The following is a 15,817-nucleotide window of genomic DNA, read 5'->3' as shown; positions in this document are numbered from 1 at the left end:
ATCCAGGCTGGACTCGGGCTGGGTTGAACGGGCTGCATGCACCCATGCGAGATCTAGGAGAAAATTAATTAAGAAAATAATTAATTAGATGGTTGCTTTGAGATCTGTGCATTTTTTTTAGAAAAGAGAGTATTGGAGCAGTTCTCTAGGACCAAAATATTTGTTTAAGATAAATTTATTCCAACTTCATGACAAAATATGTTCCAGCATCGCAGAAATCTTTCCAACATCACAAGAAAAATGCTATAGATTCCAGAGAAAAGAACTCGATCATGGCATATTTGTGTGAAATAAAAATATCATAAATTAATTGGAGCTCAAATTTAAAAAGACCGACAACTGTTTTAACCTAGACTAGTGATAAAAAAAAAGAAAAAAGGCTTAACTACTGGATTTGCAAAAATTAGGAATAATTATTAACTAGAAGAGTTATAATAATCAATGTTGTAAATAGTGGGCTAGACATTTAGTAACCTCCTCCTTTTAAAGCTAAAAAAATTATAGTGGATACTATTTAATATAGCGGTTTTATAGAAAACATGAAGATTCTTAACTAATTATGCACTAAAACATCTACCTAAAGAAAATCTCGTACATATAAATACTCAAATACATGTACAGGCTCTAGGAGAACATGTGTGTATGTTAATTTAACATTTACTAAATTAGTCAAAGTACTCACGGCTACAATTAATATTCATGTTCATTCAAGACTCAATGGTTTAATAACTATTTAATAGTCATTAAGTAAAGAACATGATGGATATGAATATATTGTACTCCTTTAGATTAAGGATTGAATATTTGCCTCGATCATAATTAGTGGTACTAAAATATCTCATGGCTATGCCAAATAGCAGTATTTAGCAGAGCTAAAGCATCATTAGCGGTAATAGTGTTGAAAAAACTATAGTGGTGCAATATCGGGCTGTTCACAAATCACAATAATGATAAAGCAAAAGATAAACAAAAGAAATAAGACAAAAGAAAGAAAAAAAAGGAAAAAGAAACCGATAAAGAACCAACCAGTTTAACTTTTTCAGGGGCCGCTCTCCTACCGAAGCATCGTAGTCATGCGTGTGCACCTGCAGGGAAAAAATATGATAAATGGGCCTGATATAGCCATGTAAGAATTGCTCTCCTGCCACTGCGAGCTGTTTTTCTTCCTCGCCTGGCCCGAGATTCGGCCGTTTTCTGCATCAACGGGGCCAGGCGGAGCAAACGGACACGCGCGGCCGCCGCCCTACTCCTAGCTGCCCCCGACTTCGTCGGACCCTTTGCCGGCGACGAGCACCCATCGCACTAGGTATGCTCCCCTCCCCTCCTGTGCAAAACTGAGCACCTGATCCCTAATTTAAGGCATCTGTATTCGGATCTGATCTAATCACAAGTGTAAGAGTATGTTGTATGCATGTATTATGCCAACCAACTTCGTCCTTTATTGGGTCCGCCCTTTGTGCAGATCTGCGAGTTTTTATTCTCGATTGAGTTAATTCTGTCATTATACCTAGGCAGTTTATGAACCTCAGCAGCCAAGGGATCAGAGATGGTGGTGTTTAGTCAGCTATCACACAGGTCCTGAATTTCTTGATGTGCAAATCGGGTGTTATGCTGGGTTGTGATTTCGTTGCTACAGCTGTTGTTTCTCAATTCTGTTGAGACTCAGTGTGGTTAAACTTGATTTATGTTTTTAGTACTGTAACCAACCTATCATATTCATTAGTGATTATTAGTACACTTAGGTAAAGGATTTCTACTAGCATCAGTTAATTCAACGTTTGCTAAAACCTATCAGTTACAGAAAATGTTGCAATTCTATGCATAACCTTATGATGCTTCGCCTGGCTCTTGAATATTATGTTATTGGAGTTACATAGTTAGTTGTGCCGTACACTTGATGTTGAAACTCTAGTTTATTAGACAGTTCTTAATTTATTGCTGCGGAACCAAGGTGATCATCTCCAAAAGGGATTGCATGTTTTGTCCATCCGTAAGTCCTTGAGCATTGGCTTTAGACCTTCAATGTTGTTCTTGAAGGCATCTTACCAATAGGGAGGTACAAAGCCTAGCTGGTATGTTCATGTTGTTTAGAGAACAAACACAAGATGACAAAAGCTGAACTTGGAGTTCAATTCTGTAGAGCCAATTTATTAACAAAAACTTATTAAAACATGTACTGAAACAAGGCAGTATGAATTTGCCTACTGTACTAAGTTTAAGTTCTTTATTGTGCCATTACTTTTGAATCTATGATCCACTGGTCACAGACACTGATACCTTGATTCCCATCCACCAAGTGTTTATGTTGGATACAAAGGCAATCAAATACTAAGACAACCATTACATCTAAATTTTGTTTTAGCTTTACTGTTCTTAACCAGACATGAAGTTGGATTACTGTTATATCTGAATTTTGAGTTTCTCTTGACTTAATTAGAGATGCTAATTTGTTTCACTTCTTTTGTGGTTTTGGAGACAGATTGACATCCTATACCATGGCCTCTCAGCTTTGTTCACAAATAAAGTTAAGCAAAGTACTTGTTAGGAGGAGGTTTCATGAGAGTGGACAGACCAATTTGCCAAGGTCTCTTCACTGGAAACCCTTGCGATCAGGCCATTTTGAAAATCTTGTGCTGCGATGCACCAAGAATTTGTCATGGGAAACCTCTCTTCCATATGCCTCTGCAGGCGATGATGGCAGTATCATCAAGGGAACAGGTGTTGTTGAACCTATTGATACAGAAGAAGCTCCACAGATTCCAATCCTCCGGAATGATGAAGATGTTGTAGAGGTGAATAATGAACCTTCTTGGCAGCTAAAGGCATTTAAACTGCCAATGTGGCTACTAGGGCCTTCAGTTCTGTTGGTTACGGGTATAGTTCCAACTTTATGGCTGCCATTGTCTTCAGTGTTTCATGGTGCCAACATTGCTGGCCTTCTATCTCTAGTTGGACTTGACTTCATTTTTAATATGGGAGCGATGCTATTTTTCCTTATGGCCGATGCTTGCGGCCGTCAAGAGAACAATATTTTGGACCTGAAAAGGCAGATCCCAATTTCCTACAGGTTCTGGAATCTGGCTGCTACCATAGTAGGCTGTATTGCTCCATTTGCCCTGTTTTTTGCATCCCGTAGGGGCACTCTGCAGCCACAACTACCATTCATTCCATTTGCAGTGCTGCTTGGACCATATCTTTTACTCCTGTCTGTACAGATGTTGACTGAGATGCTTACATGGCATTGGAAATCACCGGTATGGTTGGTAGCTCCAGTGGTTTATGAAGGCTATCGAGTACTACAGCTGATGAGGGGTCTCCAGTTAGCTGAAGAAATCAGTGCGCCTGGCTGGATGGTGCAAAGTCTTCGTGGCCTGGTATCCTGGTGGGTACTCGTCCTTGGAGTCCAATTGATGCGTGTTGCCTGGTTTGCTGGACTCAGTTTTGCTAGAAATTCAAGGTATGGGGAAAGTGATGATATGAACCAGTAAGTCATACAAGAAAAACTTGAGGTGTCTTCTTTTTTTGGGGGCTCATGGTACTTCAACCTGCTACAATGCTCTTCATGTTGACGGTGGTGCGATTTTAGTTGCTGGACGTTCAGAAAGGCCGAACATCCTTGAGAACCCACAATGCTTGGGCAATCGTTTTGTAAGAGTTTTTTTTTGTTCTTTTTTTGCCTGTGGTAAATAGTGCAGCTGCTCCTATGCTGGAGCAGGAACCAGGCTGCTAGATACTTCATACTTTGAACTGTGTAATTATCGTAGTATATATATACAGGAACATGACCATTTGATTGAGCATCATACTAAACACAGCAACATCATTGTGCACGTTCCTTGAATATACTAGTACCGTATACCCTTTACATCGCCCAGATGGCATTCCCCTTTTGGGAGTAAAGGTTCCATTCCTATGTTGCCAAAATGTCAACAGAATCAGCTGCTTTTGGCTTTTTTTTTTCCTGCCGCGATACTGCATCTTCAGTCTCCTCATTGTGAGGTGATAGTCATGTGCAGGCTAATCAAGCTAAGCAAAGTTTAGCAAGTCACGTTTCCTCTGCGTAATCTTTGTTGATACGGATGTAACACCATATCATGTGGCAGCCACGACAAACCGACCTGATGTATCTTGAGATTGGTACTTCCTCAATCCCAAATTACAAGACGTTTGACTTTTTTTTGACGCGATCACTCGTCTTATTCAAAAATTTATACAAAATATCACTTCTTTTGTCGTGGCTTGCTTTATTAATAAAAGTTCTTCAAAAATGGCTTACATTTGACTATGTTTGCATATTTTTTTTTGAATAAGACGAGTGGTCAAACTTTAGGTCAAAAAAGTCAAACGTCTTATAATTTGGGATGGAGGAGTATATGATACCTTACGCCTTGCCTACTAGGTCAAAAGTTCAAACCTACAGGCCCTGTTCGCTTCGCTGAAAAGCCATGGCTGAAAGTACTGTTCGCTGATTTGTTGTGAGAGAAAAACACCATTCCTTCGCCGAAACAGCAGGCTCATAACACAAGCGAACAGGGCCACAGCCATCGAATCTCTCTATATATATTTTTTAAAATCTTTCCACGATGTTCCAACGTCTAAAATGGCCTCGTTCGGCTTACCCAGAAGCCGGCTTGTTCGGCTTCTTTTTCAGCGGGAACCATGTTTTCTCTCATAATAATTCAGCTAGAACAGTATTTTTCAGCCAATTTCAGCCAAAATTCAGTAAGCCGAACGACCGGTCAAATGATGAGTTGGGACAAAGACAAGGAGTAACGTCAAAATGAATTTCAAATACCAATTCCATGTCTTGTTTGGAGCGCAGACATAGGATAGTTTGATTGCATGAAATTCGTGGTTACTGGTTAAAAGAAAACGGTAATTCTACACCTCACTCGAGTGTTGGAACACTCAATTCCACCTCTTCTCCATCTCCGGCCTCTCCCTTTCTTTTCCATCTCCGACGGGCTTAGAAGAGATTTTTGGAGAGACAGGAGTGGGAGCAGGAGAGACCGTGGTGAGGTGGAGGCGGTGGTGTCTGAGTGGGCGGCATTGGAGGCGGCTGGCCAGGTTAGAGCAGGGGGTGGCCATGGCCATGGCCATGATGGCGGTGGAGGAGGTTGCCACGGGTGCGGTAGGGTCTCTCTGGAGCTCTGCAGTACCACGCCGCGACATGGCGGTGGACAACAACTGTGCATTGAGAGGAGGATGAAGGTGCCAAGAACAAAAGTCAAAGTGTTCTATAGACGGACCACACGGGCTAAAAAAATAGCCAAAATGACACCTAGAATTGCATTACAAATTGCAACACGTTATTGCTCTCACACGGGCTAAAAAAGTAGCCAAAATGACACCTAGAATTGCATTGCAAATTGCAACACGTTATTGCTCTTTAGAGCATTCACCTACCAAACTTTTTTTTTGCCGTTTTCTAGAGAAAGGAAACGGCGGTAAAGGCCTGGGTCTTTTTTAAACCCAGATCGTGCTCGCCTCTAGCATGACAGCGTCGCCCGCCTCCCGAGTCCCACATGCCCACAGACAGAGGTCATACCAACCCGCGTTCCTTGCCTCTTTCGGTCTTTCCGCTCTTCCTAGTTCCAACCAACTCCCGTTGTCTACGGCGATTTCAAATTGAGCCTTTTACTCGTGTGCCATCACGAAAGATGCTCTAGATCTACAGGCCACTAAAAAGTTCGAACGCACCTATGTGCCAAGACACTTTACTTTTTTTTTTGCCTCCCAAGCCATTCCGTCTGTCTTTTGTTTGATTTCTGCCGTTTGCTAGCCCTGACATGTGGGCCCGACCTATGATGATGTCCAAAATGCCCTTCTTTCATCTCCCTTCTTTCTCTCTTTGCCTCGTGGGGCCAAACTGTCACCTTCTTCCTCCTCAAGAAGAGCGCGAGGGGACCGAGGGTGGTTAGGGGAGCTCGCCCACGCGCCGATGGTGGCTGGCTGGCCAGAGAGGCGCACGGGGCTAGGGAGCGCGCCGGCGAGCAGGCCATGCGCCGGGGGAACCGTGTCGTGGAACAGGGCCGCCCGCAGGCATCCCGGAGCCGGGGAGGGCATCGTCGCGGGGTGGAGGACGGCCGGCGGCGGTGGCAAACCTCGAGATCCGGCCAGGCCAGGGCGGAGGAGGGCCGACGGTGGCCGGGATCGGGAGCTCGCCCACGCGCCGGTTAGGGGAGCTCGCCCACCTGGCCGTGCTCGAGCAGAGCTCCGACAGCCGCACGAGGAAGACGGTGGCAAGCTACAGCAGAGAGCCGCACAAGCCACGACCACCGCCACCCGCGCCCTGTATCCCGTGACGAACCACGCCGCGAGCAGCGGCACGGCCGCCTCGGCTGCGAACGAGAGCGCGGAGGCCACCACCGCCTGGCCCTGGCCTGGTCCGGTGGTGCTTCGTCGTCTCCGTCTCCGTCACCCCCCGTCGACTCCTCGTCCTCCTCCTCGCCCGCGCGCTTGTCGCTGGGGGCTGACTTGCACGTGGATCCGCCCGCGCCGCTGAATGAGCCAGCCATGGACGCGGGCCAGGCCAGCGCCGCCGCTGGGGGCCGCCGTGGATGGGGCCGCGACTGTTTCCGCAGTGGCGGCGCTACTCGATTCCGCCAGCGCCGGTGATGGAGATCACCGCGGGCGGGTGACCAGGTGAGCGTGGCCGCGCTAGCGCAGGAGCCAGGAGGCCGACTGTCACTTCTGACGACGGCGTCGCGGGACACGGTGGCGGTCGTGGCTGCGCGTGGCGGGGTGGCGGCGCCGTGTGCGACGCGTTCCGGCGCAGGGTGACGACGTCAAGGTGTGGAGTCCAGGGAGAGCTGCCTGGTGTCCTACTCGACACCATCTCGGGCTTGTTGAGGTCGATGCGGCGGCGCCTCGTGTCCGCGCCAGGGAACACACTCAACTAACGCCCTCACCACGCACCTCTCGCCGTCGGTGAACTCCACCACGAAGTCTGTGCCCCCGTTGAGCCAGCTGCTGCCGACGGTGAGCGCGGACGGTGGCTGGTCGACAGCGGGCGTGGACGGTGGCAGACTCGTCGAGCCCTTGAAGTAGGCGTGCATGAGGCGGCAGCCCGGGCGAGCAGGCATGCTTTGTCGGGGCGCTCGACGAGGCAACCACTAGTGCACAGCTCGCGGGCGCGGGCGGTACAGCCCCACGCCCGTGAGCCCGGTCGGCCGGCCGCCTCTCAACCACCGTCGCAAATGCACGAGGTGCTGTCGCAGATAAACGAAGAAGCGCACGGTGAAGAAGCGAGGTGAGGGCATTTGGAACTTTTTTTTGACGCATATTGACACTGTTACATAGGAAAAATAGAGCGAATGGCTTGAGGAAAAAAAAAGAGTAAAGTGTGCTGGCGTATAGGTACGTTCGAATTCCAAATTCGCATCTGCTGCTGCTCCACTCCACTCCAGGCTCTTTCCCTGCTCCTGTGGCGAGCCGCGAGCGCAAACCCGCCTCGCTTCCCAAACCCTAGTTCCTCGCTCGCCCGCGTGGCCTGCCAGGCTGCCACCCCCGGATCAAGTCCGTACAGCGCCCCGAGCGTGCGTCCCCTCTCCCGGACTCCAGCGGCGGCGGGATGGGGTCTGACTCCAAGGACTTGCTCGAGATCGAGCCCCTCGAGCTCCGATTCCCATGTACGGTTCCTCCGCCGAATATTCCCTCGTGTCGTAGTTAGTTTAGTGTTTCCTGCACATGCTTTCGTGTTGTTTTCTGAGGCGGAATTTGGGCTGTTGCTGGTGTGCCTGCTCACAGATTCTCCCGCATGTTTTTTCCCCCTATTTAAGAATAACAATGTCGAGGGAATTTTGGCCTTGTTGTCGCGTTGATTTTCTCTCTCGTTGTTTTTTGCCCCAATCATCACGCAGTCGAGACAAAGAAGCAGATCTCGTGCTCTATGCAGTTGACGAACAGAACAGATGACTACATCGGCTTTAAGGTAAACTCGGTGTTCTGAAGCCACTTTTCCCACTCAGCTAGATTGCTTTGTCAAGGTCATAGAAGTCAGCAACTGCGTGAAACGTTGAGCAGTAATTGATGATCTGGGTGGATTTTGTGTCTGTTAGGTTAAGACGACGAGCCCGAAGAAGTACTGTGTCCGGCCGAACAGCGGCATTGTGCCACCTCGGTCCACCAGCGATGTCATTAGTAATTCCAACAACCATCTCCATCCCTAGTTCCCTCCACAAGTTCGTTTTACATGGGCCTCCCCAGATTATTATCAAAACACTTGACGCCCTTTGCAATTTCTCAGTGACAATGCAAGCACAAAAGGAGGCACCACCAGACATGCAGTGCAAGGACAAGTTTCTTGTGCAAAGTGTCATTGTGGCGGAAGGGACGTTAGTCAAGGACATCACTGGAGATATGGTAAGTGTTGTAATCTCTGTGAAATTTTTTCCAGCAGATGTTTGTTTCCGAAATGCTTGAGGTTGTACCTTGTGTAGTTTACCAAAGAATCAGGTAATGTGGTGGATGAGGTTAAGCTGAAGGTTGTCTACGTCGCACCACCCAAACCGCCATCCCCAGTGCGTGAGGAATCTGAAGAAGGCTCGTCACCCCGAGCTTCATTGTCTGATGGAAGTAACTTGAATTATCAAGAGGTACGGCCTGCAAATGTTATTTGCTTGTTTCATTTCCTTGTTTGTCCATAAATAATTTTTCCCGTGATTGGTTGCTTTTTAGATGCAGACGAGGGAATCTGATGAGCCACTGTTTTCCATTAGTATCTTAACATTCATGCACATTTACAGATTACTTCTCTTCTCAGACTACTTTAAACTTACTCTGTGCTCATTGCTGGTTACAGGCTGTTAAAACTCACAAAGATCAAGAGGACTACACCTCCGAGGTGAGCTCCAGTAAAGACAATCTTAGTGTATCCTCTGTGTGTGTTTCAATCAAATCTTAACGAAGCTTGCACTTGAATCTTCCATTGAAATTAATCTCAAGGTGCCTTGGGGGCTGGGGATAAAAACCTGTGCTTTTTTTTTAAAGTGTCAATTGACTGGTTGACCACTACAATCAACAGGTCCATTGCTAAGCTGATGGTACCTAAACATCACATATTTGGAATGAATGCAGCTATTATCTCTAGAATTTTGTAGTTCAAGTGTTTTACAACTATGAATTATAAATATTTTAGAGAGCCACACTTACACCTTGAAGTTAGGAGTGCCGGTTCAAATGCTAATGAGATATTGAGACAGACTTGGTAAATTTTGTGTGGCACGGTGGCACCTGTCAATGATTTTAGTATATATTATGTACCTTCATCAGATTTATAAAAAGAGACATTGAGCAGCTTAAGCCTCATCACATGGTGCGATAGAATTCTATCAAGAACCTGTATTGAAACCTGAAACCACTTTACAACAGGTTGATAGCAATTATCCAAAACTGATGATGTTCTCCTTTGTATTATTGGAAGTTTGGGATTTTGATTTTGATCCTTGTGCAAGGAGATACATAAGCTACTATTGACTATGTTTATGCTCTAGCCTGCTCAGTCATTGTACATGTCAATATGTCATACCTGCACAAGATTGCAGCACTGTGCATCAACATCCATACAGTGGAGTTGGTTAAGTTTCCACGGTGCTGCTGTGTTGATTGATGTTTCTAGCTTCAGTTTATACTTATTGTCAATTTGTCATGCTCCTGTGTATATTTTGGCATGGCCCTTGTATGCATCCACCTCAGGATTGATATTAATTTACGCAATCTCCATTCCCATTGGTCCTTTGTAGTAGTGTGAACTATGAAGTTGTCTGATGTAGTTGGTCTCGCAAAACATTAAGCGTTATTATATCTTAGCACTGTTGTTAACTCGTCTCACAAAGTAGTTAATGTGGTCCAGTTCGACATTTGAGTTGCATTTTGTGAATAAGGCACCTTATCCCTATTGTTCTCTGTGTAGACATCTGCTTTGATTTCAAAGTTGACAGAAGAGAGAAACTCTGCCATTCAGCAGAACAATGAGCTTCGAGAGGAACTGGTTAGTGCATACATTTTGCGCATGCTCTACTATTCCATTGGAGCAGATTATTTTTCCCCCGTAGTTGAGGTTCATTGCTATATGTGCATTTTTCCCTGGGAAACATTAGCTCTTTCCACTCCCACACATCTGACTATTTTGAATTTGAATACTATATTTTCATCAGGAACTCATCTCTAATCCTTTTTCCATCTCATTTTTGACACTTTACAATCATATGTATGAATCTATTTACATTTCTTTAGGTTCATAACTCAGTGCGTTCCACAAAGGTGATATCCATGATTTTCTAGGCTAACTTTTTATATTGCATCCATAACTAGCTCTGCATGCAGAAATATAATACATCTGTAACTAAAAAGTCTTGCTGAATCTCAATAGGACCTTTTGAGGAGGGGAGTCAGCAAGCAGAATGGTGGATTCTCCTTTGTGGTCGTGGTGGCCATTGCTCTCCTGGGAATGCTACTAGGATACATCATGAAGAGATAGATGAGCTCTTGTGACTCCGCGTCGTGTTAGACCGTTTCCCTCACAATATTGAATATTGTCTAATGCACTTATCATATGTACACTGCTATTCCATAGCATATTCATCTGGTGTCTTGCGTAATTGCGTGCTTGGGATGGCTAGTCACCAGTCACCACACACAGGCTGTCGGGCAATAAGTCTGTCCTTAATCTTGTTTTAGCTGTTATGTTAGTGTGTGCAATTAAGAAACTGGGTAATTAATGATATCTTTTTGGTCGACCATTGAGATTAAATTCTTTCAGGCATCAAGGGTGTGATTGGTTTGTGTAACAGCCAAGCCTAGCCTGCTGTGAGAGCCAAACCCTCGGTGGACAGGTGCAGGCCGAGCGAACCCATCATTGCCATGTTTGGTTGCTTGGACTTGGTTAGCCTGGCCAAGCAACATTGGCCCTGTTTGGATACTCTAGCACAACTAGAGGTTAGAGTTAGTTTTTAGCTCAGGACTAGTCCTGAACTAACTCTAGCCTAAGAGATGTTTGGATACAAGGGTTAAAATGATAATAAATGTGCTTTCCAAATCATTGGTGCGGGTGAAAGTAGAGAGAAAACAGTGGACCCCACCTCAAATAGCCTCAACTAGCCCAAATAATCACCTCTTTGGGGGGATAATTTTTTTAGGGTGGGCTAGTTGCAAATAACCCACTCTAGTCCTTCTATTTGGCTACTTTAGGGCTAGTTGAGCTTTAACTAGCCCAAACTAGCTCTAACCCATGGATCCAAACAGGGCCATTGTCATGTTTGGTTGCTTCTTGCTTGTACTTCGTTAGCCCAGCCAAGTTTGGATAGTGTATGGTTGGTTGCAAACATATTGCATGAGATAAAAATAGATAAATAATCATCGCAATATTTGCTATGTGCAGCTATTCTTCTATAGCTCTTAATCATCTTATTATTTGAAGCCTGTCTTGGAAAAAAAAAACATGTCTGCCATTCTCGTTTCTGTGGAGCTAGGCTCAAGTACCTTTTGCACCTATTGAGCCAGGCCCAATTACTCGAGCAGGCAACAAAACGTGCTCAATGCTTATGGGCCTGATTGTTTGACTATCAGTACCATCCTATTTCATGCATATTTTATATGACTCTTTAGAATTCCACTATTGTTATTAGATATACGTGTATCCAAATTTTGGTCAAATATTGTATTAATGCAAGTCATAGTGGGTTGAAATATGAATGAGGTGGCACCCCCTTATTTTGCTCCAGCTAATCATGGAGTATATTGCCTCAAAATTATAGACAGCTTATGGATTAGGAAGATTAAATAGCAAAGCATCTAATATGCTCTCGGAAAAATAACAACCAATCTCGATTGACAACAAATTGAGTAAGACAACAAATTACTCCGTCTGTTCCAAATTATAAGTCGCTTTGACTTTTTTGGTTCATCAATTTTGCTACGTATCTGGACATATTATTTATCTAGATGCATAGCGAAATGAATGTACCAAAAAAAATTAAAATGACTTATATTTGGAACGGAGGGAGTATAACGGAGTAACACAACTCCAACAACAAAAGCAACAAAGAGCTGACAACTAAAAACAACAATGACTACACAAGACATTTTGTTATCATTGTAGGACTGATTGCTCTCCCTGGCAAGTGGCAACCCTGGATTCTTGATCCATGCATATGTGCTCTTGAGTGCACATGCTACGTAGGGGCACGGGCATGACGCTGTTTAAATTGTAGAAAAAAAATATGACCAACCTAGGAGGAACATGGATATATTTTTTCCATTCTTAATCATTAAATTAATTAAGAAGAAAATAGGGAATTTGATCTCTCCATCCGCAATTTGATCTCTACATCTGCAATTTGATATAAGTTGGAAGAGGACTCGAACTTGTTGTTGGTCGTACCACCTAAACAGTGAGTTAGGCTCGCTTCCTTTTAAATTGTAGATCATATTGCAGATTTACAGATCAAACTGAGTAGTGAGCCAAGGAAAACAGAGTGCTGTACTTCAGTATCATTTAAGGTGGGAAAAAAACACTGTAATGTGCAAGCAGAAGTGCAGAACCACATGCGGACTGGACTGGTTCACATTAAAACAGTGGACGTACATCTTTCAAATAAAAAAAACAGTGGACGTACGATAATTACTACTAGAGCCCGAAATAAAAAGAAGACAATGCATGAAACCGTCCAATTCGTGCATGGCCTTCTCTGACACGACTTCTCCATGGAAAAAAAGGTGATACCTAAAGGTATTAGTAGTGCACCTCTTAAAAACAAAACTTTAAAAGCTACGACTGCAGAAACTATCATTTTCAGAAGCTGTTTGTTTACACGGAAGAACAGTCAAGTAGAATCATAAAATCCCTGGTCAACTGGACTTGACAAGCTCCAACAACAAAGGTCATGTTCAGTGGCTAAAAGGAAAACACAAATGGGCTTCATTGATTCACTTTATGTCCCTCCGCTATGCCAGTAATGTTGATGCAATGTCACAGGTTGGGCCATGTAAAACTAGAGTACAAGCATCTTCAGACTACCAACACTCATCATCCTCGCTTCTCAGGCTCCTGCAACATGTTGCATTGAGATACAATGCTGCGGAAATCCTTGAGGTTTATCTGTGGAGCAGCAAAATCAAGATGTAAGAAAACAGGGGAGAAAGTATAGTGGAATTGGAGGTTGAAAAGAAACCTTAAATTTCTAGTGCTTGTTCAACATTGGCAATCATGAACAAATATCTATAAAGAAGAATTTCCAGAATAGGAATCAGTAGTACACATCCACAATGCTAACTAATGTCTGATTAAATTGACAAGTTAAAGAGATTGATATCCATTGAATTGCAGATTCAGCGTGTTCATGGTGATCCAGGATGTTTTCAAACATACAAATCAACTTGCTTTGGTAGGACGAGGAAACAAAATTGTTAGTTCTGGTTCATTTTCAGGTGCTAGTGAATGTTTAGCAAATCACATGAACCAGACTGGTTGTACCTTTTCAAGTGGGTTCCAAATAAAACATTGATACTTAAACTTGAGTGGAAATCAAAGACAAACCTTTCCATCACCGTCACTATCAAAGCAACGGATCATCTTAGATATCTCAGAATTTGTCCAGATGAAATCATTTATTGTAGCCATTCTTTCAAGATCCCATGGCGTAATATATCCTTTACCAACTTCTGTGAAACAAAATATGAACAAATCGGTACTGTTTGCATAAGTAATATACCAAGAACAATATTTTTACAGAGCATGCAGTAAGTATAAGCAATAAGTGTATCAATCATTTTTTTTAATAAAAGTGGATCAATCATTCGTTTGCTCTTTAGATAACTATATCCATTTCCCTCAGAACAAATACCCAGAGAGGCTAGTAATTTCAGTTTGACGAATGATATACATACAGTACTACTTTACTAACACAAGTGCTATCATTTCTTGGCAGATATTGCACAATAAATGGATTGTAGACCAAAGTAAGCTCGCAAATGTTCCTACCAGCTTCTGCAGAAATTAAATTGTGAGCAACCAATGAAGCAAAAGGTGTATCAGTTATTCCTTATTTCCTTTCAAGTCTGTGTGCACCAACATATTGCGATAACGGCATGGTCCTTCTCTAGAAGCAAGACTAGAATACATGCTAGTTTTAAGTTTGGTTTAAACTTCTATCTTGCATCTAAACCTAAAGCCGATCCATAAGCAGATGAGAATTGGGAGGGGGGTGAGGGGCTAATTCTATGAGCTGCAAACAAGTATGAGATGGTCAAACTAGACTAAAAACATCCACACCAAAGTAGATTCAAACGAAAATGGATTCAAACCAAGTTACTTTGAGTTCATTACATTTCATTAAAATACTATTCATTGCACTTAACAAGATCCTGGAATAATGATCAATATTCAACGCATTTGATGGGTCAGACATGTAGAAAATGAATTTTGGTGTCAGATAAGAGTACCGTCGAATGAGAAGAAGAATGCAACCACATCATCTTCTGTCAGCTGAATCCTGCTCTTACCCTTGGGGGAAAAAACGAGTGTGTAAAACATACATGGCACAGGTGAAACTGATACAAGTCAAGCTTGAAGGGACGTACCAGCTTTTTAATCTTCTTGTTCTTAGCTGAGTCCTGAACGGATGCTTTGCTCTTGTTTTTGTGTGGAGTACTTTCACTCGCTCCTGTTACTGTGCTCGATGTTTCTGCACCCACTGCAGTTGAAGGCTTTTCTGAATATTCCGCCAGGGAGAGAGCAATTGCCTGTATATTATAGCATTGTTAAAGTGCTAACTAAAGCATATAATGAAAACTTAGCAGAAACGTTTAGGAGATTTGAGCGCCATTCTACGGTCAATATTGCTCTTGTAGTGTATTCGTGGTTATCACAATACCTGCTGTAAGGCTGTATCATCATCCACCACATCAGCAAAAGAAGCACTACCCTTAGCAGGCGTGCTCTTTGTAGATTTACCAGATTTTGACAATTTCTTTTTCTTTCCCTGAAAAAAAATGTGAGAACAATTATACAACACATCTGTGGTATAATAGCAGCTACCAAACCGTACCCTTTCATTAGTGGATCTTAAACCCCCATTGTGCAGCAAAAATCACCATTTATGAAGGCGACGCCTAGACGGCTAGACGCTATCGATGAAATGAATGAGGATGAGTGGATGACATAGAACTGAGGAAAGGGGAAGCCCCGCACCTTGGCACGTGACCTAGAAGCTGATTTCCCCGCTCCCTCCACCTCTTCGTCTTGCGCGCTCTCCGACGAGCTCTCGTTGTCCTCCTCACCGCCGCCGTTATCAGACGGGACGTACTCCTCGTCCTCGTCGGCGGACCGCTTCTTCTGCTTCCCCTTGGCCGCCCCCGGCGACGGGCTGCGGAGGAGAGGAGACGCTGCGAGGGTGCGGAGGCCCAGGGCCTCGAGTCGTGCCTCGTTCTCGCGTATCCGTGACAGCCGCTGCTTCTCGTACTCGGTCAGCTGTTCGTCGGTTTCTCTTCCCGCCGCCATGGCGACGCGGCGGCAAAAGGTCCTCTCCTTCCCTTACCCACGCTTATTATATTCTCATCCAAAAAAAAAAAAGTTCACTCCCAGAGTCCCCGTTGCGGCCGATCTGTGGGCTGTTTTCTGTAGGCCGTTGGAGATTTGGGCCCTACGGCCTCCGTGGTTCGTAGGCCGCATTCGTTTGGGCCTCCGATAAAATGGAAATATGCTCCCTCTGTATTTGAAAGGACAAAAAAAAAAAAAAAAAAACTCTGCTTCTTGTGCTGATCAAATCAAAATTTAAGTCATTTTGAATTCAGATTTCTATGCCACTTTCTCTCTCCG

At 44.2% G+C, this 15,817-nt stretch overlaps 3 protein-coding genes across 3 annotated transcripts; 2 read left to right on the top strand and 1 right to left on the bottom strand.

The window, feature by feature from the left end:
• The first annotated feature begins 1,109 nt into the window (after positions 1-1,109).
• Positions 1,110-3,847, top strand: LOC136497316 (uncharacterized). Its single transcript, XM_066493109.1, has 3 exons — positions 1,110-1,306; positions 1,516-1,575; positions 2,480-3,847. The coding sequence occupies exons 2-3, from the start codon at positions 1,547-1,549 to the stop codon at positions 3,486-3,488; spliced, it is 1,038 nt and encodes a 345-aa protein (XP_066349206.1). The 5' UTR covers positions 1,110-1,306; positions 1,516-1,546; the 3' UTR covers positions 3,489-3,847.
• A 3,527-nt stretch (positions 3,848-7,374) lies between these two features.
• Positions 7,375-10,740, top strand: LOC136496556 (vesicle-associated protein 1-2-like). The gene is made up of 8 exons (XM_066492263.1): positions 7,375-7,631; positions 7,863-7,933; positions 8,061-8,142; positions 8,249-8,364; positions 8,442-8,597; positions 8,804-8,845; positions 9,914-9,991; positions 10,373-10,740. Exons 1-8 carry the CDS (start codon positions 7,574-7,576, stop codon positions 10,478-10,480), a joined length of 711 nt encoding a protein of 236 aa, XP_066348360.1. The 5' UTR covers positions 7,375-7,573; the 3' UTR covers positions 10,481-10,740.
• A 2,021-nt stretch (positions 10,741-12,761) lies between these two features.
• On the bottom strand, positions 12,762-15,548 carry LOC136497252 (protein pxr1-like). Its single transcript, XM_066493047.1, has 6 exons — positions 15,191-15,548; positions 14,874-14,981; positions 14,581-14,742; positions 14,443-14,503; positions 13,538-13,662; positions 12,762-13,099 (listed from the first exon to the last, which is right to left on the bottom strand). The coding sequence occupies exons 1-6, from the start codon at positions 15,497-15,499 to the stop codon at positions 13,028-13,030; spliced, it is 837 nt and encodes a 278-aa protein (XP_066349144.1). The 5' UTR covers positions 15,500-15,548; the 3' UTR covers positions 12,762-13,027.
• Positions 15,549-15,817: the final 269 nt, after the last annotated feature.

Source organism: Miscanthus floridulus, chromosome 12 (assembly GCF_019320115.1).
Source record: "Miscanthus floridulus cultivar M001 chromosome 12, ASM1932011v1, whole genome shotgun sequence".
Lineage (NCBI taxonomy): Eukaryota > Viridiplantae > Streptophyta > Magnoliopsida > Poales > Poaceae > Miscanthus > Miscanthus floridulus.
This window is presented reverse-complemented; position numbering and strand designations above follow the sequence as displayed.

Coding starts and splice junctions, on each gene's coding strand:
- LOC136497316 (XM_066493109.1), top strand. CDS start 1,547: ATGGTGGTGTTTAGTCAGCTATCACACAG. Junction 1,576..2,479: donor TTTAGTCAGCTATCACACAG/GTCCTGAATTTC, acceptor TTTTGGAGACAG/ATTGACATCCTATACCATGG.
- LOC136496556 (XM_066492263.1), top strand. CDS start 7,574: ATGGGGTCTGACTCCAAGGACTTGCTCGAGATCGAGCCCCTCGAGCTC. Junction 7,934..8,060: donor ATGACTACATCGGCTTTAAG/GTAAACTCGGTG, acceptor TGTGTCTGTTAG/GTTAAGACGACGAGCCCGAA. Junction 8,365..8,441: donor AGGACATCACTGGAGATATG/GTAAGTGTTGTA, acceptor TACCTTGTGTAG/TTTACCAAAGAATCAGGTAA.
- LOC136497252 (XM_066493047.1), bottom strand. CDS start 15,499: ATGGCGGCGGGAAGAGAAACCGACGAACAGCTGACCGAGTACGAGAAG. Junction 14,743..14,873: donor ATGATACAGCCTTACAGCAG/GTATTGTGATAA, acceptor TATAATATACAG/GCAATTGCTCTCTCCCTGGC. Junction 14,504..14,580: donor ACAAGAAGATTAAAAAGCTG/GTACGTCCCTTC, acceptor TTTTCCCCCAAG/GGTAAGAGCAGGATTCAGCT.